Source organism: Mirounga leonina, unplaced genomic scaffold (assembly GCF_011800145.1).
Source record: "Mirounga leonina isolate KUSES-001 unplaced genomic scaffold, KU_Mleo_1.0 Mir_447, whole genome shotgun sequence".
NCBI classification, from domain to species: Eukaryota; Metazoa; Chordata; class Mammalia; order Carnivora; family Phocidae; genus Mirounga; species Mirounga leonina.
This window is the reverse complement of record NW_023270757.1, coordinates 369,511-393,378: the sequence shown is the minus strand read 5'-3', so window position 1 is coordinate 393,378 and position 23,868 is coordinate 369,511. Positions and strand designations below refer to the sequence as shown.

Sequence of the window (23,868 nt, the reverse complement as noted above, 5' to 3'; positions counted from 1 at the left end):
TCATCTAAAACTAATGATGTAATGTATGGGGATTAACATAAGAATAAAAATAATAATAATAATAAAAAAATACAGGCACTGTAATTCCTGGTTTGAGGGTGCAGCAGAAGCTAGCCTATAGGCAAATTGACCATACTCTACAGCATCTGAATTCCTAATTGCTTGTCTAAAACTTTCAAACTTAAAGTAGATAACTGAGTTGCATTAAGAGAAGGAAATTTTTGCCTCTGCCCCGATAGGACAGAATGTGGCCCAAATTTTCTAATAGCCCTTTACTTTCTGTTGTGGTTTGCTCCTGATTGAGTTCTGGGTGGGCATGGGGACAGGGCAGGATGTACTGATATCTGAGAGTTCCGTTCTTTCAGCTCACATGTGATACTTACTGAGAGTCGCCCTGACTCTAATTCATGAGCACTCGCTTTACTATTCGCTCACGTGTGTGAATCTTACTCATTAACACTAATAGCTGGACTTTCTCTTCAGCAGCTTGTGTAGGGGGAAGAGGAAGGGATACTATTAGGGCTATAAACATTCTCCTGATGATAACGTGCTGCTTTATGGAGGCTTGGAGTGGAGACATGATCACCGTTTTTAAAATTGCAAGCCACAGTTTGCTGTTGGCTTTTCTTCCACGCCTGTCCAGGCCTCTATATTCCAAACACACCTATAAATTTAACAGGATGCAAACTCTCCACGTCTCTCTCTGAATCTTTGCTTTTGCTCACAATGCTCTTCTGTCTCCTTTGCCTTGACTGCTCATTCCTCAAGACCCAGCCAAATGTTCTCAGCCTCCTGGAGTCCAAATTCATGACCTTCTTCTTGGCATCCCCAGCTCTTTTAATATTACTCAGTTGTGTTGTATCTTAAGTAAGAGGGCTTCGTATATGTTCTGCAAACTCATTGAGGGAAAGGATCTTGGCCCTTCTCACACCTGGCCTGTATTTTCTAAGCATGTTGAAATTGAAATTGCAACAGTTGTTGAACTTTTTGTGTTTTTTTCCACATGAGTGTTTTTGCTTTATCGTTGTCACATGATCATAGATGAGAGCATTCAAAGTCTTTTAGCCAGTTGTTAATGGAATACTCTGATTTTCCACATACTTTAAGCTAGGGTGTTATCTATTTAACTTTGCATCCCCAACACCTGACACATTGTTTACCACATGATAGACATTCAGTAAATTTCTATTCACTGAGGGATGTGTGCTTCTCATAAGGATATGGAAGATTGTTTTACCATCTTCACATATTATAGAAAGACCTTTGTATAAAACACAGATCTTGTTGCTTTTTATTATTTCTTTTTGGTTGGGTGACTCTGACTTAGCATGTTTGATTTAGAACTAGAGCACTTCTTTTTTTTTTTTTTTATTTGACAGAGAGAGACAGCCAGAGCAGGAACACAAGCAGGGAGAGTGGGAGAGGGAGAAGCAGGCCTCCCGCCGAGCAGGGAGCCCGATGTGGGACTCGATCCCAGGACCCCAGAACCCCAGGATCATGACCTGAGCCGAAGGCAGAAGCTTAACGACTGAGCCACCCAGGCGCCCCAGAACTAGAGCACTTCTTAGGAAGCACAATTCCTCTGGGGAATGAAAATAAGGTTAAATGTTCTGTACCACACAATTCTGTATTCCCTATCCATTTCTGAAGTGTTGATAACCATGAAATGAAACACGTTTTAACTTCCAATTTCTAAGAATTAAAAAATGTAAGCTATCAAAACAACCACTCATCTTCTTTTAAAAATTAACATAATCTAATAAGCTTTTAATATTTTTTAGTGGTGTGTGGAAAACAGGATTCCTTCTATTAGGCTATTAAATGTGATATTTAAAACCACCTATTTGTGTTTTCATAGGCTAAAAAAAAAATATCCAGACACTAGTTGTAAATTCTAACGTGCTTAAAATCTTTGTGCCCCAGCCCCCAGAGAATGTGGGGGGAGAAAGAAAGCACCAGGGTATGAGTCTGGGTCTAGGCAGGAGAGAGAGACTGTGCTGGTAATTTGAACAAAGAAAAACTTAATACAAAGAATTATTAACTAGTAAACGGTCTCCAATGACTAAAAGTTATAAAAGAGGCTCTAAGGAATATTGCATTAATAAAAGTAAGGAGCAGCTACTACTTCTAGGACTGGAGAGATTGATTACCCCAGGAAGGAATGGAGAGGTTCTCCCTACTCAAGACTGAGATCAGACCTTGTAGAAAGAATGTGGCGGTGGCTTGCTGGATGGTGACATTCTCTGGGGTGCCTCAGGCCAGAGCTGGTCTGTAGGAAGTCACCCCCTGGGGTGTGAATTGGATGGCCTGTGTCCTCCACAGGAGGACACCTGCTGGGGTCTCTTGAATGCCCCCTGGCAGACACAGTAGGAGAAATCCCTGAATAATATCCCAGTGTATGGATATACACCACATTTTACTTTTCCATTCATCTGTTGATGAACTTTTGGGTTGTTCTCACTTTTTGGCTATTATGAATAGTGCTGTTATGAACCTTCCTATACAAGTTTTTATGTGGACATGGTTTCATTTATCTTGGGTAGATACCTAGGAGTGGAATTGCTAGATCATACGGTACTCTGTTGGAGGAACTGCCAGACTGTTTTCCAAAGGGACTATGTCATTTTACGTTCCCACCAGCTGTGTATGAAGACTCCAGTTTGTCTGCATCCTTGCCAACACTTGTCATTGCCTCTGTTTTTGCCTCTGGCGGGTGTGAAGTACCTTTTCATTATGGTTTTCATTTGCATTTTCCTGATGACTTCTTAGAATACTCCCTTGACAAGTGAGGAACCTGAGGCTAGACAGGTTAAGTTGCCCAAATTACACAGGTAGTGAAGGATAGAGTTGAGATTCAGATTTTTGACTGTTTAAATATAGAGCCTATATCCTACTGCTCCAGTTTGATTTTTTTCTTTTGGTAATTTGTCATCTTTGTGCTGAACTTGCAAGTAAATAGAACAGTTGCAGATTTACAGGCTAACACTAAGTCATAGTACATTAAAATAAACTGGCTTCTTAAAAACTTCTGGTTGGAAGTTAAAAGGAGTTAGTAAGTTTTAGATCTTGTACATCTACCATCGTCTTCTGAATAACATGGATACTGAGAACGGTGTGGGTTGTCCTTTGGTGATAAGCAGCCCTCCCAAACCTCTCCACTCTTGACTAGATTCTTTATAGAGGTATAGAGCAGAAAGAGCCTCTTGAGGCTTTGTCTAGTCCAGTCTTCTGCTTCTGCTCTGGTGAGTGATTAAATCCCTTCTAGCAAAAATCTGTCCTCCTTTCAAGGGGCTCCAGGTTTGAGTTTCCATACTCCCTCTCCTGATCAAGTCCTGGCTCCACTTTGGTTAAGCCTATTTTCATCACTATTACAGATGAGTGTTATTCTTTTTTTTTTAAAGATTTATTTGAGTGAGAGAGTGCTTGGGAGAGTAGGACCATAGAGGAAAGGGCAGAGGGAGATGCAGAGGGAAAGGGTCCCAGGGAGACTCCCTGCTGAGCATGGAGCCTTACTTGGGGCTTCATCCCAGGACCCTGAGACCATGACCCGAGCTGAAGCCAAGAGTCGGACGCTTAACCGACTGAGCCACCCAGGGTGCCATAGATGAGTATTATTCTTTAAAGTTAATGAAAATCTGTATTGTTCACTGAACACACAATTTCTTTTTCAGACTCCTTTAGGCAAAGAAGTACTATCAGATACCTGTCTTATTGTTAACACTTAACAGACTTGAACATTTTTATTACGAGCTTTTTCGAATAAAGATTCTCAACTAATATCTGTAAAAGATGTTTTACAACCATTTAATACTAATTTAAATGTTATTTTTTTATGGTGTCTTGTCTCTTGCATTTTTTTACTGAGATGTAATTCACCTAACATAAACCTCCTTTATTTTTAAACACCTGCTTTCTCCTCTAAAACACAGAGCCCACTAGCACTTTCAGCGCCCCCACCCCACCCCCCGTGGGGGCTGTGGGGCCAGGATTTGGTAGCTGGTGCTCAGAGAAAGCCCCAGGCCGCATCCTTGCCCTGGGACTGTGCCAAGGGCAACTGTCACCCACTGGGACAGAGACCCTGTTCTGGGATGTCTCATTCAACACTGTGTTTTTCTCCTGCTGTTCGAACCTTAGGCAAACAGACAAAAAACAGAGCCTAACCATCAACGTAATACTTCAAGTAAAACAGGATTACTTTCCTGTTTCAGTATGTTTACTCTTACCCATCTGGGTAATGTTGCTGCTTTTGACTCAGTTTATGGTTGATGGTGATTTCCAATTACTTTCTTTTATACTCCTATCCACCAGCTTTATTTTTCTCTCCAAAAGATGACAGATCATATTTATCTGTATTTTGCAACTTTAGAGACTGTGCTAGGTGCTTTATTGTGTCATTATCTACCTCAATAATCTTGGTAGGAAGGTAGTCATTACTTCCATTTTGCAAATGAGCAAAGTGAGGCTCCGAGATTGTATAATAATAGCCTCTAGCTGGCATGGCTCTGCTAAAGTCCTGGTCTTTTAAATCTCAAGTCCAATGCTGTTTGTCCTTTGTCTGAAGAACTTGACTCTGGTCTTCAGTGAATTTCATCTTTGGGTTGGGGAAGTATTTTTAGAGAGAAAGAGCTATAATAAATGTAAATATTTAACTTTAAAAATTTATTATTTTAGGGGTGCCTGGGTGGCTCAGTCGTTAAGCGTCTGCCTTTGGCTCAGGTCATGATCCCAGGGTCCTGGGATCAAGCCGTGCATCAGCCTCCCTGCTCAGCAGGAAGCCTGCTTCTCCCTCTCCCACTCCTCCTGCTTGTGTTCCCTCTCTCTCTCTGTCTCTCTCTGTCAAATAAATAAATCTTAGAAAAAATTTATTTTAAAAAATTATAACACATTGAAGTGGTTCAAAAAATTATAAAATGGTATACAATGAGAAGTTTCCTTCTCACCCTTGATTCTGGTTGCCCAGTTCACATCCTCTCAAATGGAAAATTAGTAGCTGTTAATTTCTTTTGTATTTGTCTCATAACTTTCTTTGCATATATAAGCAAATATAAATATATCGTCCCCACCCCCTTTAAAAAAATAATTGGTAGCATTCCAGGCACAATGTCTGCATCTTGTATTTTCATGAGAGCTCTTTTCATGTCAATAAAGATAGCTTCCTCATTTGTTTTTACAGTGGGGTTTGCTTTCAAATGGTATCTCTGCTCTAAAGCATATACTTGAGACAATTGAACACCTATGTCCTCACAAAAACTTTTATAGGACTATTCATAGCAGCATTATTCATAATAGCCAAAAAGTGGAAACAACCTGATGTCTATTAATTGGTGAATGATAAAAATGTGGTATATCCATTCAATGGAATATTATTTGCCAATGAAAAGAAATGAAATGTTGATACAATCCACGGCCTCGATGAACCTTGAAAACCTGCTGTGTGAAAGGAGCCAGTCACCAGAAAACACTATTATATGAAATAGCCAGAATAGAAACAAAGTAGATTAATTAGTGGTTGCCTGGGGCTGCAAGGGTGGTGGTGGTGGAATGAGGAGTGACTGTTAATGGGTATGGGGTTTCCTTTTGGGGTAATGAAAATTAGCCATGGTGATGGTTCTACTATGCCATGAATTACTAAAGGTCACTGAGTCGTAAACTTTAAAAGGATGGGTTTTATGGTATGTGAATTGTATCTCAATAAAGCTGTTATTTAAAAAAATTTCAGAGGTGCCTTGCTGGCTCAGTCGGTAGAACATGCAACTGGATCTCAAGGTCATGAGTTCAAGCCCCATGCTAGGTGTGCTGCCTACTTTAAAAACATTTTTTTTTAATAAAGCTTAGTTTTTTTTTTTTAAAGATTTTATTTATTTATTTGACAGTACAAGCAGGGGGCACAAGACGCAGAGGGAGAGGGAGAAGCAGTCTTCCCGCTGAGCAGGGAGCCCGATGCGGGGCTCGATCCCAGAACCCTGGGACCATGACCTGAGCCTAAGGCAGATGCTTAACCATCTGAGCCACCCCGGCGCCCCTATCTAGCCTAATTTTTACTTCCCATCCTTTCAGTTGTTCTGTATACATATAAGTCAGTCTCTCATAACAGGACAGTTATAATCTAGATATTTCTAATTTGTTTCATCACACTCTGAATGAATTGAATCTTTTTATTAGCAGGCAATATTTAAAGCTTCTTTAATGTCTGTGACTTCTCCTGAGCCATGTGGGCACACTGTTCACCTTGGCAGAGTTCTGTCTATTCTCTGTCCCTGATGGCACTACTTTATTTCCATGAGGAGTCCTTTCTCAGATCAACTTAAGCATAACCTCTTCTTTGGGTATCTTTTCAATTTAGAGCTTTCAGGCTATTTAAGATTTTTATTATTTATTTATTTGACAGAGAGAGAGAGAGACAGTGAGAGAGGGAACACAAGCAGGGGGGGGCGGGAGGGGGGAAAGCAGGCTTCCCGCTGAGCAGGGAGCCCGATGTGGAGCTCGATCCCAGGACCCCGGGATCATGACCTGAGCTGAAGGAAGACGCTTAACGACTGAGCCACCCAAGTGCCCCTGTCAGGCTATTTCTTATTGCAGAAGTTATTCCCAGCTATTAATTCCCAGGTTCCAGCTGAACCAATGCTGTTCTTGTCAACATACTGTCTGTTATAAAAACGAATTTTCTTCAGTCCAGGTCTGCCACCTGCCCGGGGTTGTGTCTTACTGGAGCTGGAGCTGGGCAAATACAGTGACTTTTTTTTTTTTTTTTTTAAGATCTTCCCTCTCACGGGGCACCTGGGTGGGACAGTTGGTTGAGCCTCCGAATCTTGATTTTTGGCTTGGGTCATGATCTCGGGATCCTGGGATTGAGCCCTGTATTGGGTTCCACACTCAGTGCAGAGTCTCTGTCCACAACAACCTCCCCACCCCCTGTGTGTGCACTCTCTCTCTCTCAAATGAATGAATGAATGAATGAATGAATGAATGAATGAATGAATGAATGAATAAATAAATAAAATCTTAAAAAATATCTTCCCTCTCACTGGTGAATACTTTAGTGCTAATAGGTTTTTTTTTTTTTTTTCAAACTCCATTGCCTCTGGACCTTGTATATTGATCCTTTTTTTTTTTCTTGCCTTAACTAGGAGCGAATGGTAAATAGGTTGAAATCAGGTGTTCTAGAGTTCCATCTGTTTTCTTTTGGTGTAATCCTATTAGCTCAGATATGTGCACAGGAGTTTTTGGCAGAAATCGAAAATTCTGTACTTTGTGGGAAGGATTGATTTCTTACAATGAAGTATAAAAAATACATGACTATATCTCTGACAGATATACTTACCTCATTTATTCATGCCTGTTTTTGTTGGTTTTTCAGCTCTCCTACAAGCTCGCGTTCCCCATAACCAGCATGTATGGATCAATATTTACAGCCTGGAGGATCCTTGAAGTAATGAGAGAAGAGTCTGCGGCCAGTGACTGGCTGTTTTCCATAGAGTCCTTGCTCCCTATTACCACAGTGATCCCTGTGCATGTTTTCCTTTTGTTGGCTCACCTCCTTGTTGAAGATCAAGGACAGAATCTTCGCCAGATACTGAAGGTCACTACATTATTAGCCCAAGCAGATTCCTCTCAGGTAAAGTAAGAAAATAATGCAACAGTAATGGGGGTAAAGCTTAACTTTTGGGATTGTAGATTATTCTTCGTTTGCAGATTATTTTGATCAAAGTTTTAAATTATGGGTTGATTCTTTTTTTGGGGGGAATTTGGGGGGCTATTTTTATCTTCTCCATTTGTTCTTTTTTGTCCTTATTCTGAATTAATGAGTACTTCATGCAAACATTTCTTTAATGAAACCACATTTCACTGTGAAATCTACACATGATGCTATTCTGGTATTATGGTTTATTCGTAGATTTGCTCATTTGTTAACACTTTTGTTGACTCTTGTAGCCTATTCCAAGGTGAATATCCCTTAGTTCTAATATTGGTCTTTTATTTTTATTTATTTATTTTTTAAAAAAGATTTTATCAGAGAGGGAGAGAGCAAGCGCAGACGTGGGGGAGGGGAGGGCAAAAGGATTGGGAGAAGCAGACTCCTCGCTGAGCAGGGAGCTCGACATGGAGCTCCATCCCAGGACCCTGGGATCACGATCTGAGCCGAAGGCAGATGCTTAACCGACCGAGCTGCCCAGACACCCCTAATATTGATCTTTTAAAGTGGATGCAGATTAATTTAGGGTAAAGATGGCTATGCAGTAGGCATTCATCTCTTTTTGACTTTTGGCAATTTGATCCTATCTTCATTCAGTCTTTAATAAACTAAAGAATCCTGGGTCCTTGCTATGTATGGTAATGCTGAACATGCTGGGATATGGGGGTAAATGATCATTTTTCCTATCTGCACAGAACTTGGAGTGTAATAAGCTATCAGACATTAATAAGATTCCCCCCCCCTTTAAACTAACCATATATTTGGTAAAATAATCTAATTCTTTCCCATTGGGTAGACCAAAGGGAAGGGTTTCCTAACCAAATAGCTATGGTATGTGCTTATGCTTCTTTCTAAACACGGTGAAGGGATGCCTGGGTGGCTCAGTCGGTTAAGCGTCTGCCTTCGGCTCAGGTTATGTTCCCAGGGTCCTGGGATCAAGTCCCACATCGGGCTCCTTGCTCAGCGGGGAGCCTGCTTCTCCCTCTCCCACTCCCCCTGCTTGTGCTCTCTCTGACAAATAAATTAATAAAAAAATCTTAGAAAAAATAAAAAAATAAAAAATAAACACGGTGAAGAAAAAGTTCATCTCTTTATGGAAAATTTTTGTTCCTTTAGAAAATAATTTAGTTGTAGAGGTGGGATAAATATGTTTATCCAAGATATGAAGTTAATGTATTTGGATTCTTTTTATCCCCAACTTGTCATGCTCATTCCTTTTACTCAAGTAAACAACTGCTGGTCACAAAAAGTTTTCCTTCTGACTAGACCTCCTGTGGTATGATTCTCCACGTGGATCTGTGATGTTCTCAAAGTACCTTTGTGTCATATACGGTGTGGGCATAATGTGAATCATTTCACTTTGTTTCCCACTTTATTTCTCCCTTCACCTTCTATAATAAATGCTTCTAATAAATGCTTTGTTTCAGTGCAGACACCTTATAGGATAATATATTTATAACAGTTAATGCATAGATAATGCCTGGAGATTATCTAAAGAAGTGCTATAGTAAGTTACCCGACCTCTGTATGCCACTCATGTAAAACAATATATTACATCAAATTATGTGTTGATACTCAGGAAATGCATTGGTCTTTGAAATTCTAGGGTGATACTTTTGGTTATAAGTAACAGAGACACATCTGTCTTAAATAGCTTTTATTAGCTCCAGAATTTAATTCAAGCATGGCCTAGATAGTATATTCACTGTATAGTTTCTTTGTTTCCTCTGTGAATTGGCTGGCAGCCCAAAGCCTTCTAACCTTATATTCCGTCCAAAAGGAAGAGAGATGTAGAGGTATTTGGATTGACCTTGTTGGGTCATGTGCCCACACTGAATCAACCGTTACGGCAGGATAATGGGACACTTTAATGCACTTTAATTGGCCATCGTGGGTAGAATGGAAGTGGGTGAAGTGTCAGCCCTGAAATTGTCTGTGCCACCAGGATCATGTGGGTTGAGGATGGGATGATTCACCAAAGGAAAAATAGTTTCCTGGAAATAAAAGTGGGAATATGCTAAATAGGCAAAAAATGTAGCGGAGAACTTCTCAGTGTTCTGGGAATGCTGAAATGGTGTAAGTGCATTTCAGGTGTGCCAAGAATATCTCCCCTCTGAGCTCTCAGGCAGCCAGGTAGCTGTCCAAGCGCGGGGTGCTTGGCTGATCGCCTCTGGCCACCTGGTGTTTCAGATAGTTACCCCACTGTCCTTAGAAACGTGATTTTCATGTGTGCCATGAAATGGAAAAGGTTGGGAAGTACTAGAGTGACCATCAGGTTTATTTATTTATTCAGTAAAAGTTTAAGAAGCAGTGGGAGAAATCGAAGTCGGTATGTTATACTTCTGTTGATTATTTCTTGGATAGTTTTGAAAGAAATGAGTGTCATTGTGCTGTCAGGATGAATAGTAGGGTGAAATGCTTAAAGAGTTATTCAAATTCATGCATAAGCAAAGGCAGTATCATTAATAAGAACTTAGAAGTGGAGTTGTTGTGAAAAGGACAGAAGAAGTATCCTTGAACTAGGAGATACTGTGTTTTTGTTTTTCTTTTCATATTTATTCATTTATTTGAGAGAGAGAGAGAAAGAGAGGGCAGGGGAAGGGGCAGAGGGAGAGAATCTCAAGCAGACTCCCTGCTAAACACGGAGCCTGATGCGGGGCTCAATCCCACAACCCCTGAGATCATGACCACAGTCGAAATCAAGAGTCCAACACAACTGACTGAGCCACACAGGCGCCCTTAGGAGATACTGTTATTTTCCTCACTTTTTATGAAGTGACCATTTCATATCCTCTCACTGGACCTTAGTTACAGGTAAAGTAGCCAAAAGGAAAGGACTTTATATTTGGAAAAAGCCAATTTTCCAATTGTGAGTAGGAATAGACTCAGTTGAAATGAGTTATGATTGTAATCTGTTATTGGCGGGTTGTTTCTATTTCTTTTATTAAGTTGACAAGTCTGCATGAAATGTATTAATATTTCATGTGTGTTTGTCCTTTCTCACCTTATAGAAAGAAGCTATATTATGTTTAAGCAATCTTTGGCTAGATTCATGGGCAGTTGATGCTAAGATTGATTGATTGACTGACTGGTTTGGAAGAGAGAGAGAGAGACAGAACAGAGGGACAGTGAGAGGAGGAATCAGACTCCCTGCTGAGCAGAGAGCCTGATGCAGGGCTCGATTCCAGGACGCTGAGATCATGGCCTGAGCCGAAGGCAGATGCTTAACCAACTGAACCACCCAGGTGCCCCTCATGGCAGTTGATAGGAAACAAAAGTCTTAGACTACTAATAAGCAGTAGCTAAGTAAATAGGTAGGTAAGAGTAGGAATTTCAAGGCTGTCTTCCATCTCTGTTTTGGTGGTCACTTAACCTCTATGGTAGAATTTGCTGGTCTGCAGTATGCTTACTAAGTATTGAGTTTGTGTGTCACCATGATTTATTGAAAGAATCCTACTGTAAGATCTTGTGAGAAAAAGTATTTCAAAAGTTTGGAAGAGATGAAGTATGTTTTGGTATGCTTGTTATTATTCTAAGGTATTAAATTACGTTTAGTGCTGATCTTATTGGTAGTACAAGTCATGTTATATTAGTGTTCATACTGGTAAGAAAATGGGCTTTTTAAAAAGCTGTGATTGTGTTACTTCTTACTTATCCTGCAGTTTGATGGATCCTCTTCCTCCATGAGTTTTCATCCTTCATCTCTCACCTGGTTCCCATGGGGCATGCATTTTCCATGTGGTTTAATAGCTTTAGGGTCATGGAAGACTAATGGAGTTAAGTGGTCTGAAGGGAACTTGGCTTTGTGAGTATCATTTTAGAATTAACTAGATGCAGATGATGGTGTTAAAATAACCAGATAATTAACCAAAGCCATAGCAATAAATTGACACTTGAAAAAAATAGGAACACCCCCCCCCCCCCATCTAGGAGTGCTGTCATTAGTTACTAATAATCCTAATAGTTTTCTTCTTATCGTTTTCTTACCCAGACACCATGAGATTGAATTTGCAGAAGACTCAAGTTCAGGTCAGGCAGCACTCAGTAAAAGTTTCCTTTTACATACTTGGTGGGAATGTCTTTTTTTTTTTTTTTTTGAAGATTTTATTTATTTATTCATGAGAGAAAGGGAGAGAGAGAGAGAGAGAGGCAGAGGGAGAAGCAGGCACTCTGCTAAGCAGGGAGCCCGATGTGGGACTCGATCCCAGGACCCTGGGATCATGACCTGAGCCGAAAGCAGATGCTTAACCATCTGAGCCACCCAGGCGCCCGGTGGGAATGTCTTCTAGTGTTCTGGGGAGAGATCCAAGAATGAGCATCCTGTGCAAATTCCCGTGGAAGTCTTGGAAGTTTTAAACACATCAATTTAGTTTAGAGAGAGTTTTTCATATCATAGCCTGTGCTTATAATAAATGAGAGTGCCATCTATTTCCTAAATTAGTGTTTTTTCTGGAAATAAAAGTTGACAGATTGGTGTGGTTTTTGGTTATGTTTATATAATAGTTCCTGCCTTTCTGCTACTGCGTAATGTTACTTTCCTTCATTTTGATGAAAGTCATTCCGACTGCCTTCAGAGATGCCTGAGCGAGGATTGAAGCACATGGCTCATGTACAGTAATGTCCAGTTGGCCTTATTCTTTCCTTTTCAGAGAGCCATTTCCTACCTCTGTGAGTTGTTCAAGACCTGGCTTCATCAGGTGTGAAATCAGTGGTAGTGAATTGTAAGCATGGACTTTACCGAGTTAATTAAGGGATAATGTGGACTCCATGCCTAAATTAGGACATTTTCTGAACTTTATAGCTATTTATTTATTTATTTATTTATTTATTCATTCATTCATTCATTCATTCATTCATTCATTCATTCATTCATTTATTTTTACTAAGTAGTCTTCGCACCCAGCATGGAGCCCAGCGTGGGGCTTGAACTCATGATCCTGAGATCAAGACCTGAGCTGAGATCAAGAGTCAGGTGCTTAACTGACGGAGCTACCCAGGCACTCCTATAGCTTTTTTTTTTTCCTAAAGATTTTATTTATTTATTTGAGCATGAGAGAGAGAGCATGAGCAGGGGGGAAGGGCAGAGGCAGAGGGAGAAGGAGAAGCAGAATCCCCGCCGACAAGGGAGCCCGATGTGGGACTCGATCTCAGGACCCTAGGATCATGACCTGAGCTGAAGGCAGACGCTTAACCAACTGAGGCACACAGGTGCCCCACCCCTATAGCTTTTTAAAAAGTCAAATCATATTTTGAACCCTGAGCCAATGACTGGCCAACTTGTATATAACATGACTGTGGACAGTTTGGAAATGTGTCAAACTGACAACTTCCTTAAGGAGAGGTTAATAACTCTTAATCAACAAGCCAGCTTCAGGTAAACGCCATATGTTTACCTGGGACTCCCCTAACCAAACCCCCAAGATGTTTTCCAGACCCCTGGGCCCTGTGAGAAGAAAAGGCTGTTTACAAAGTTCTTAAAACCTTCCCTATCTATTAGCTTAGCTATATTATATTAACTATATTATTAACTAATTATTGTAACATTGTAATTTATTGTATTATATATTTGACAGATTATATTAAATATATAAAATATATAATTATAATTATATTGGATGTGTTATTAACTATAGTTTCCCTATAGTTGTTGGAAGTGAGATTCTCCATCTGGTCCTGGAGAATAACAGAGGTGTTGGAGGAAGCTATTTTTCCACATTGCAGTATGTTTATACAAAAGCCTTATTGGAATTATTAGGTGCTTAATAGTAGGTCTTCTAAATATATGTAGGGAGAACACCTGGCAAAAGATTTTAGCCTTTTTGAAAATCAGAGCTCCCTGTTAGTGGTTTTAAAACCTGAGAAAATGTGTTTTCTTCCTATCTCTCTATATATTGTGGCAATTCAGAATTGCCACAAAATCTGATTCCCCCTTCACCAACGCTAGAAGCTGATCCCAGGCAGGTAGCTCCCTTAGAGAGTTTTAACCAGAAGACAAAGCTACTCTACCTGGTATTTAACTGGGAGCAGACAAACTCCACTATTCCAAATGCAGTTCAGGGCCCAACCCCAACCCCTCCCTATACTCAGCACTCAGTGACACGACAAGACAGATGTTTCTGTTTCAGTCTATTAGAACTACTGAATACTGGGGCGCCTGGGTGGCTCAGTCGTTAAGCATCTGCCTTCGGCTCAGGTCATGATCCCAGGGTTCTATGATCGAGCCCCGCATCGGGCTCTCTGCTCCGTGGGAAGCCTGCTTCTCCCTCTCCCACTCCCCCTGCTTGTGTTCCCTCTCTCCCTGTGTCTCTCTCTGTCAAATAAATAAATAAAATCTTAAAAAAAAAAAAACTACTGAATATCACAGTGATATAGGGTGGAACTGAAAATCACAAACAATTTCAGTGAGAATTTTAAGTGATTTACAATCTACAGACTCTTCAAAAGAAACTCTGCCCAATACGAACACTCAGGGAAGGCAAGAAATTGATACAGAACTCCTTGCTGGGTATAAATTCTAGGCTTTCTGCAAAAAAGAAAAAAAAAAAAAAACAGCAAAGGGTTCAAATGCCAGTTAAAAACATGTTTATTGTACAGGTATCTATGTGGAGTTTATAAAGAAGAAATAAGCATATTACCACCGAACGGAATAGATACCTGACCTTGAATTTCGGTCTGTGTTTCTCTTTGTCTAATTGTTTCATGTTGACAGGCTCAGCCCAATTTTGCTCTAGGCATAATCGATGCTATGGCTACGAGGGAATAGTAGTACAGCATTTCTTATCTGTAAAGCTCTTTATTAAAAGTACTGTACATTCTGGCTTCTTTTTGCTGGTGTGAAGAACACAGAGAGTGGACTGACTTCAGGGGGTAGCAAATCATAGAACTCAGTGACAATAGAACAGAGTGCAAAGTGTCCAAAGACTCTTTGTGCAAGTTCTTTTATAGAATATATTTTCTCCTTTTCTCACAGCAGTAACTTACAGACCATTAAATTTCACACATTTCCTATTCATTTTCCATGTTAAAATATGGCTTATGACCCAGAGTAGAACTATCACAGGATTCCGCCCTGAAAGTCAGCTTTTTTACTATGTGATAATATATGACTTTTGAAAGACCAGCAAGTCATGGGCCATGAACCTAGCCACATAAGTGATTTCAAATGGCTCAGAAGTGTGTACACTTTTACAATTGGAAAAAATTAAGCCCTGAAAACATTACAAAGGATAAAATTATCAAAGAATGCAATTGTTCCCATTAAGCAAGACCTTTAACTAGACTTAACAACCAAAACGTAAAAGGGAAATAAAAAACCCCAGAGTTGTAAACCGCAAGTAAAAAATAAATAAATAAAAACTAAAAATCTGCATCCCTCTCCCCACTTCCAAACAAGAGAAAAGTAAGCAAGTACCGAGGGTTTGAGAGGCAGTGAGTTTCACAAAACTTAATTTGTTAAGCTCTTCAATGATGGTAGGTTATAAGGAAGGAATATGTACTTCTCTAAAGCCAAAGTTCATAAACTTCTCCTGTTAGGCATATTCCATCAGTCAGTCAAAAAGAAGCTGATGTACGTTATATGTAGTATTTAGAGTTATTCCATTGAAGTTGAGATACTAAGCAATAAGATTTCATTTTAAACCATCTGGGCCTACCTAAAAATTACTAACCTTTGTGGTTAATGTTCAATGCCTACACCTATGTAATCTTGCCATAAACTCTTACTATATATAGAAAGATAGGAAGAAAACACATTTTCTCAGGTTTTAAAACCACTAACAGGGAGCTCTGATGTTCAATTCAGAATTGCCACAAAATCTGATTCCCCCTTCACCAACGCTAGAAGCTGATCCCAGGCAGGTAGCTCCCTTAGAGAGTTTTAACCAGAAGACATGGCATGAGGAATTCCCCTCAAGGGGAAAACACACTGAAGTCCACCCTTGACAGAATAAAAATGTCTTATTTTAATGAGCAGACAGGGAGGGGAGAAGGTGGTATTGGTCTTCTGCCTACATGTCTCATGGCCAGAAACTCCCAAGTGAAGTTGCCAGTTGGCATCCTTTATCATTCATTCTTCAGCTCTTCTGAGTCAGCCCTTCAAATAAGAGGAGAGTCTTACAATTTATGGAAACATTGCTTTACATCTATAGGAGCAACCCATGCAAGTTCCCTACAGCCAACTTGGCATTGATTCATAAATATAAATGGATAAGGAAGGCTCACCAGACTCTGAGAAAACGTAACAGCATTAGTAACCAAGGAATCTGTTTCCAGAAGAAAGAGAACTCAGGAAGAAATATAATGAAAAACAATCTAAGTCCTGAGAGATATTGGAAAGCTATGATTCTATGTTTTTATGCTGTCAACAAAAATACTGCTGTGAGAAAGAAGAAATTCAATGATGAGATTTTAGAAGTGGAAAGTGTGATTGCCACAGTTTGTAAATGGAGACAGGATTAGTGACTTACAGAATCTGCAAGTAAATATTTCAGAATACGGAACAAAAAAAAATTTAAAAAGTTAAGACACTGAGGGTCAATATTGGGAGTTCTAACATCTTTCTCTAGAAATTCTAGTTGGGGGGAATGGAGAAAATGAAGGAGAGAAACTTAAAACACGACAGAAAACTGTTTCTTGAGCTGAAAAAAGACACAAGGGTACCGATCATTAGGACCCTTTGAAAGCCAAGCAGCATATGTAAGAATAGATCAGTCTCTGATTTTGTCCCCAGAACTTAAAGGATAAAGAGAAGGTCATGAGAGGTTTTTAGAGAAGAATGGGGAAAGGAAAAACTTAAAGTAAGATTGATCTTAGTTTTTTAGCATTAGCACACTGGGTGCTGGAATACCTGCGATTCTTGCCTTCTAATTTCTTGGGGAAAATCACTTTGTTCCCGGCTTATTCGTCCCATTTTTCTACCTTTTGCGACTGGTAACAAAGGCTTTTCCAGGTGTGCAAGAATTCAAGAACATTCCTTGCTTGCTGGTTTTTATGGGGGGCAGGGGAGGAAACCCCTCAAAGATGTGCTCCAGCTAAATGGAAAATGAATCCAAGAAAGAGAAGAAATGTTGAACGGTGATCAAAATATCCGGTAAACCTTGTGGTTAGTTGAAAATAATTATTTATAGAGTATGAAAAATCGTTACCTGGAACTAAAGTCCAAGCTTTAAAACATGGTGGGGGTAGCTAGTGGGATTGTGATGGTGTGAAGAGTTGAGAATGTGCTAAGGGTGGAATTGTTTTGGAAACTGAGTAATTCTTTTTTTTGTTTTTAATTTTTTTTTACATTTTATTTATTTATTTGAGAGAGACAGAGAGAGAGCACAAGTGGGGAGGAGAGGGAGAAGCAGGCTCCCCGCAGAGCAAGGAGCCCGACGCGGGGCTCGATCCAGGGACTCCAGGATCATGACCCGAGTCGAAGGCAGGCGCTTAACCAACTGAGCCATCCAGGCGCCCAGCTTTTTTTTTTTTTTTTAAGATTTTATTTATTTATTTGAGAACAAGGGAGAGAATCTGAAGCAGACTCTGCACTGAGCACAGAGCCTGATGCAGGGCTTGATCCCATGACCATGAGATCACAACCTGGGCTGAAACCAAAAGTCAATGCTTAACCAACTGAGCCACCCAGGCACCCGGAAACTGAGTAATTCTCGATGTTGGTAGAAAAATAAGGTAAAATATGCACATAAGCCTTTATTAGTAACAATCAGTGATTTATGATTTCTAAATACTATAACAAAAGTAAAAAAGAAATAAAAAACCCTAAAAGGGGGTGCCTGGGTGGCTCAGTTGGTTAAGCGACTGCCTTCGGCTCAGGTCATGATCCCGGAGTCCCGGGATCGAGTCCCGCATGGGGCTCCCTGCTCAGCGGGGAGTCTGCTTCTCCCTCTGCCCCTCCCCCCTCTCATGCTCTCTCTATCTCATTCTCTCTCTCAAATAAATGAATAAAATCTTTAAAAAAAAAAAAACCCTAAAAGGATGGCAAATATGAACATAAGATGATAGGAATATTAAAAAAAATGATGGTAGGAATAATTCCAAGTAGATCAGTTATGACAGTTATTGTGAGTGAATTAAATTATCAAAAGAAAGGCTCATTAACTCTATAGTGTTTCTAAGAGGCAAATCTTGAAACAAGTGACAAAGATTGAAAATGGTAACAATTAAAAACTAGGTAGATCATTAATCTAGAAGATGTGGTAATATTATCATCGAAGGGAGATAATACAGAATCCAAGATAAAAAACCTCACACAGAACAAAAGGTAGTCATAGGTAGATTCCATTGAAGTTAGGAATCAGAAAAATATGGCTGACAGTCATGTTGCTATTTTTCTGGAGGTTCTGGCCATTTTTCATTCAAGAAAAAGAACTAGAACTTACATATGTACTACAAAGGAAAAAGCCAGGGCTCCTTAGAAAATGCAAGAGAATTTACTTAAAGCCGTTGCTTTTAGAATGCATAAGAGAGTTCATTACAGTGGATAGATGTAAGATCAGTCTACAAAACCAGTTGGTTTTCTTTACAAAAAACCCAATAAATTAGATAACATTGGCACTATATGGGAAAGGTATAATTTATAAGCAGTGTAGAAGCTATAACTTGAAATACTAGAATTGCATAGAAAGAGTTTGATGTAATTATAAAATGTCACCAAAATACATACAGTGGCTTCTAATACACTTTAGATATGGAATTCATATCATAAGTATTTATCATTGACTGAAATTTAATGATCTTACAATTGCAAGGCATTTTGTTTTGTTTTTTCTGTTAATTGGTATATGGGTTCTGATTCATTACCATAAATTTGCAGCAGGAAGATACTCAACTAATCAATTTACTGTGTAGTGCCGAGGGTCCAAAAGGGAAGTGTTGATCATGTTTGCCAGTTTGACTGAATTCTGAGTTCTGTTGAGTAAATCAGTTCTAGACCTTTTGGTAACCTGGCTCGTGCTTTGGAATAAATTCTTCTATCCTTAATCTTCCAGTGCTAAATAGTTTTAAATGTGGTCTACTCATTAGAAGCTATGTATCTCCTTGAACAAAGTAATAGCAAATAAAAATAGGTAACATTTACATATGCTTATAACATACCAGTCACTATTTTAATCACTTGATTTGCATCTGTTAACTAACTCACAAACAGCTCTTTGAGGTTACTACCACTACTTTTTAGGAACTGGGGCACAGAGTTTGCTTAACTTCCCCAAAGTCACACAGCTAATAATTGGCAAAGTCAGGATTTGAACCCGCACATATGGTTCCAGAGTCTGTGCTCTTACCCAGTATGTTATACTGTCTCTCTACCACTTTTAGTTAACTATTAAAAAAATTCTTTTGAAAGAGTAAACAAGGTTTACCAACTTCATATTTTTAAGATTGGCCCAGTCAGTTGTAGAGAGAATTAAATGCTAAGAGAAGAACCTCAACGTTTGTTTGAAATCTGGCCAGATCTTCAATCTCGTGTTTTTGCCTCCATTATGCAAGCTCCCATTGGCCCTTCTATAAATAGGCAAATCACATTTAGCCAGATCTTTATATCTAAATAGAACACTTATACACAGTCGTAACTCCTGAAGGCATCGATCGAAGGGAAGATGGAGAAGGTCCAAGTGAATCAGCAAATCAGCAAGCATGGTTGCAATTGGGATTATTGCTTAATGGTCAAAAATGATTTTACACTTTTTTGTTTGTAATGATCCTAACTGGGAGATTCTGAAATCTAATCAAAGTCAGGACTATTAGTGAACAAAAAAAAAGTAGGTTGTTGTAGTCTCTTTGAAAAATAATGTCTATCATTGTTGGAGAAAATTATACATTGGTTATTAGGTATGAAACCTTTAAAATACTGATAAGCTATATAGCTAATTCAGGACCTTGAAAGGGCATGACGACATCAGTTCTTCAGTATATAGTCATGGAGAACCTCTTTGGGATGCACGTTTTATTTTTTATTTTTTATTTTTTTTTAATCTTTTTTTTTTTAAAGATTTTTTATTTATTTATTTGAGAGAGTGAATGAGATAGAGAGCATGAGAGGGGGGAGGGTCAGAGAGAGAGGCAGACTCCCTGCCGAGCAGGGAGCCCGATGCAGGACTCGATCCAGGGACTCCAGGATCATGACCTGAGCCGAAGGCAGTCGCTCAACCAACTGAGCCACCCAGGCGCCCCGGGATGCACGTTTTAATTGGAACTTGGGATACAAAGACCCTTATTGGAGGACTCACAGTACTTAGGGAAGATAGCAATATCCAGTCAGAATACTGTGTGGTGAGTGCCATAACGCAGGGAAGCGCAGTGTGTGGTAGGACAGAGCCCAGAGGGACAGCGAAGTCATAATAGGAAGACTGCCTGAAGTGGGTGATTCATAAGCTAAGTCTTGGAGGACAAATACAAGTTCAAAAAGAGTATCTTTGAAATGAATTAGAAGAAGCATATATATTGCCTGTTTTTATGCTCTACAAAACACTCCTTTTTATATATGACATTTGTATATGGTACTCCTTGAGTACCATTGTTGGGCAAACAGTGGAATAAATAAATTTCTGGAGGTGCTGGAGTAGGGTTTTTTTTTATTTATATTCTTTGTGAACCATAGGTTCCCTAGCAGTAATATATTTTACATGTCAGGTGTAATTTGTTGTTGTTGTTGGGGAGTAAAAGAAAGCCATTAGCAATCATAGTTGTTGCTACTGTCTGATAGGTGTAACTGAAAGAATGAGTCAGGATTTGATGGATCTGAAGGGAAAGGTCTCTTCTAGAATTCTGAAAGTAGGACAGCTGTGTTAGTTCCCTTACCAGAAGTCTTGAGATTTATTCTGTCCCTCTGTCTTTCCAGCACACTGGACTTCTACCCTCCCAGTGGTAATTTTGAGCTTTTCATGATGGGTAGTGTAATAGACTCTTTGGCAAGTTGTCAGAACAGTTGTGTAATGCAGTTGGGCATCCTGAAGTCCGTTGATTTCAAATGAGTAGACATGGTTACAAACTCACTGGAGCCAGACAAGTAGTTAAGGAGTGACTTGGGATGATTTCTGTGTGTCAGTCGTCCAGTGTATTGATGGGGCTTTCAGAGACCTCATGTCCTGTTATCCTTGTTCAGTAGCATTTTTGTGGTAGTGGATCATATCTGCATTTAAGACCATTTTTTTTCAAAGATTTTATCTATTTATTTGACACAGAGTGAGAGAGTACAAGCAGGGGGAGCAGCAGGCAAAGGGAAAGGGAGAAGCAGGCTCCCCGCTGAGCAGGGAGCCCAATGTGGGGCTCAGTCCCAGAACCCCGGGACCATGATCTGAGCCGAAGGCAGACACTTAACCGACTGAGCCGCCCAGGCACCCCAAGACAATTTGTGTCCCTCCCTGCCATCTAGAGAAAATGAACATGTAAAAATATATGTAACCTAAATTTATATCCTACCACAGAGTTAAACAGTGCTAAAGATGATTGAATATGAGTAAGCACAGATGAGCATTTTTAGATGTCCTAGAGTTATTTTGAATATTAGCAGTCTTCAATGGAAATTTTCAATAGATTACAATTAGATTTAGAATTCATAAAAGGAATTCCTTAAGGGAAACAGTTTTGCTTATTTCGTCTCCTAGTGACCTTGGACAGTTCCTGGTCAGCTTAGTTGCTGGACAGATACCTGCTTTGTTGCCTGATTGAATTAACACATAAATATATTAGATGCACGGATCAACCCTACTAGAACCAACAAAACCCTATTTTCCAGTATTGTCATGTGTTATCCAGACTAATAAAGGGAATAGTGTGGAGTGCAGGGATAGGATTTAGGTTAGGTTAGATTACAGTAAAATCTTATTAAACAAAATCCTATTAATTTAGGGTTCAGGGTAATTAGATACAGGCTGAGTTAAAACATAAGCTGATTTTGAAGCTATTGTTTTTAGGCAGTTTGGACTTGCTCATTTGCATGAGTACAATGAATGTGCCAATTTAAAATGATCACATTATCTATTCATTAAGACATATCAGTAGGGACTGGTACTTGGCAACACTCGGCTAATTAGTTTGTTACAGTATGTACATGAAAGCAATCGAATTTTGTTTCTTTAACATTTTTCCCTAAGCCAGTCTTTCCTACCTTCATTGTTCCCAGTAGTCTGAATTGATATTAGTGATAATTATGCTGGTGGCATTTTACTCTACTTAGGTGTATTTAGTTGTCAAATTGTACTCAGTTTTAATGGTGCATCCTGATCTGTGTTAAGTGGAATTATCATTGAGCTTCAAATACTGTAGAAACCTTGTTTTTACTAGGTCTCATTTTATTAAGCATTTTCAAAACGCTCATTTTGTCATTTATCTCCTTTCTCTTTCTCTCCCTTTCTCTCGCTCGCTCTCTCTCTCGCAAACCTCCTATATGGCAGGTTCTGGTAATACTAAGATGAAAGGGTATAGTCTTTGTTTTCAGAAATCATAGAGCTTAGTGTGTTGACAGAAGCATGAAAATTTACTGTTTAGTGCAGGATGGTGATTGCCATTGTGGAGGTATATAAGTGTGGAACTTACATGAGGAGGAGTTTCCCTGATGCAGGGGACAGGGAAGGCATTCTGGGCAGGATGAAGGGCACGTACAAAGACACACATGCATGGCAGGTCACGGTGGGGGGAACAAGGCAGCAAGGAGTACTCTATTAAACCCAGGTAGATAGGGTATGGGAGACTGTTCCTTGAGTGGATACTGGGTAAGTATCTGGAAGCAAAATCCTGAGAGCCTTGCAGTGAGGCAGGAGTGAGAATTTATCTCCAATAGAGAGGAGATAAAGTTATATGACAGGCTGTTAGAAGTGTTGGTGCGGACCTTGAAATACCAAAATGAATTTGGAGCCAGAACACCCAGCAGAACTTGGGAGAGTAATAGGAATAAACTTCGATGACTGAGTGCTACTGCCGTTTTTAACCCATCACCCAGAGCGATAGAGTGAGCTCCTAACTCACTGGAAGTTAGGAGATGAAGGGATAGGGGAAGAGAAGGGGGGCGGGGGGGCGGATTTTTGTGGCAAGTTGCTGGAGTGCTGAGTCCTACAATTGCCAGCTTCTCACGCTCAAGCCTAGTGACATGGACTTCAGTGGAACCCCATGTCCGTCCCATCCAACTATGTGTATCCTTGGCAGTTGGGGTGGGCAGATGTTTAGGGTGCCTGTCCCCCAAATCTAGACTCTGAAAGAGAGTGATGGGCTGGCTAGCTGTTGTGATCCTGGAAGTGAAGGAGAGAGTACTGGCCATGTAGGGGTTGGCTTGCTTGCTAGAAGTTGTGGAAACAGAAGATGTGCTCGTGTTTCCAGTGGAGAGAGCAGCATGGCAAGAGAATACAGTGGACTTGTCTCATCCCATCTTACAGGTTTGCTTAGAAGGCTATACACACACTCGTGAACGAAACAGGATTCCTGCAGAGCGTGTGGGACAATCATACTGGAAGAGAGCATCTCACCTGTATCAGGAGTCTAGAGAGAACTTAATCTGGCAGGTTTAGGCTGCTTGCCAAGGAGCCATAGGAGGATCCCTTTGGGGCAGGTGAGCTGGAAAGACACGCCTAGTCCTCTAGCTGAGGAGTGCTGACACCAGGGGCTGGCCTGCTTCCAGAAAGGGAAGGGGGAAGCCACACCTATCAGCATCCATTAAAGGGAGTAAGCACAGGGAACCCTTGAGAGTGTCTCCAGCTCTCATTATGAAAGAGGACTTCAGCTTCCTCCATTTGGACTTCAAACTTTCTAATTGATCAAGTTCTTTCCAGCTTATCTCTGAACTGAGACAAAAGACCCTGCAGGCAAAGCAACCCCTGATGGGAATGTAATTATCCCCTAAAGCAGTAAGGACTGCCCTGAGCCAGCAAGACCCCATCCATGATTGACTCCAAGCCAGTGATGGACCTGACCTTTACTGCCCACCCCCATGTACCCGCTGACCTTTGGCGGACATTTGCCTTACACAAACTTGGAAGTCTTTTTCAGTACTTTGGAGATAGTCTTTGAGGTTCCAGTTCGCTGTCTTCCTGACATTAGTCTCACTGAAATAAATTCATTTTTCGTTTCCCCACCCCTCATCTCTCTGCCTTTGGATTTTACTGGTGGGTGGCGAGTGGTGGAACCTGGTCTGTTTGGGACCCCTGCCCCCCCCCCCCCCCCCCCCCCCCCCCCCCCCCCCCCCC

At 40.3% G+C, this 23,868-nt stretch overlaps 1 protein-coding gene across 4 annotated transcripts in view; it reads left to right on the top strand.

Annotated features, from left to right (window-relative positions):
- The window catches only part of FOCAD (focadhesin), a 310,037-nt gene that overhangs the window by 99,147 nt on the left and 187,022 nt on the right, over nt 1-23,868 (top strand). For all 4 annotated transcript variants that reach the window (XM_034987916.1, XM_034987918.1, XM_034987917.1 and 1 more), the window contains one exon: nt 7,358-7,615. In XM_034987916.1, the coding sequence (XP_034843807.1) occupies nt 7,358-7,615 (258 nt within the window). The remainder of the gene's footprint in view (nt 1-7,357; nt 7,616-23,868) is intronic.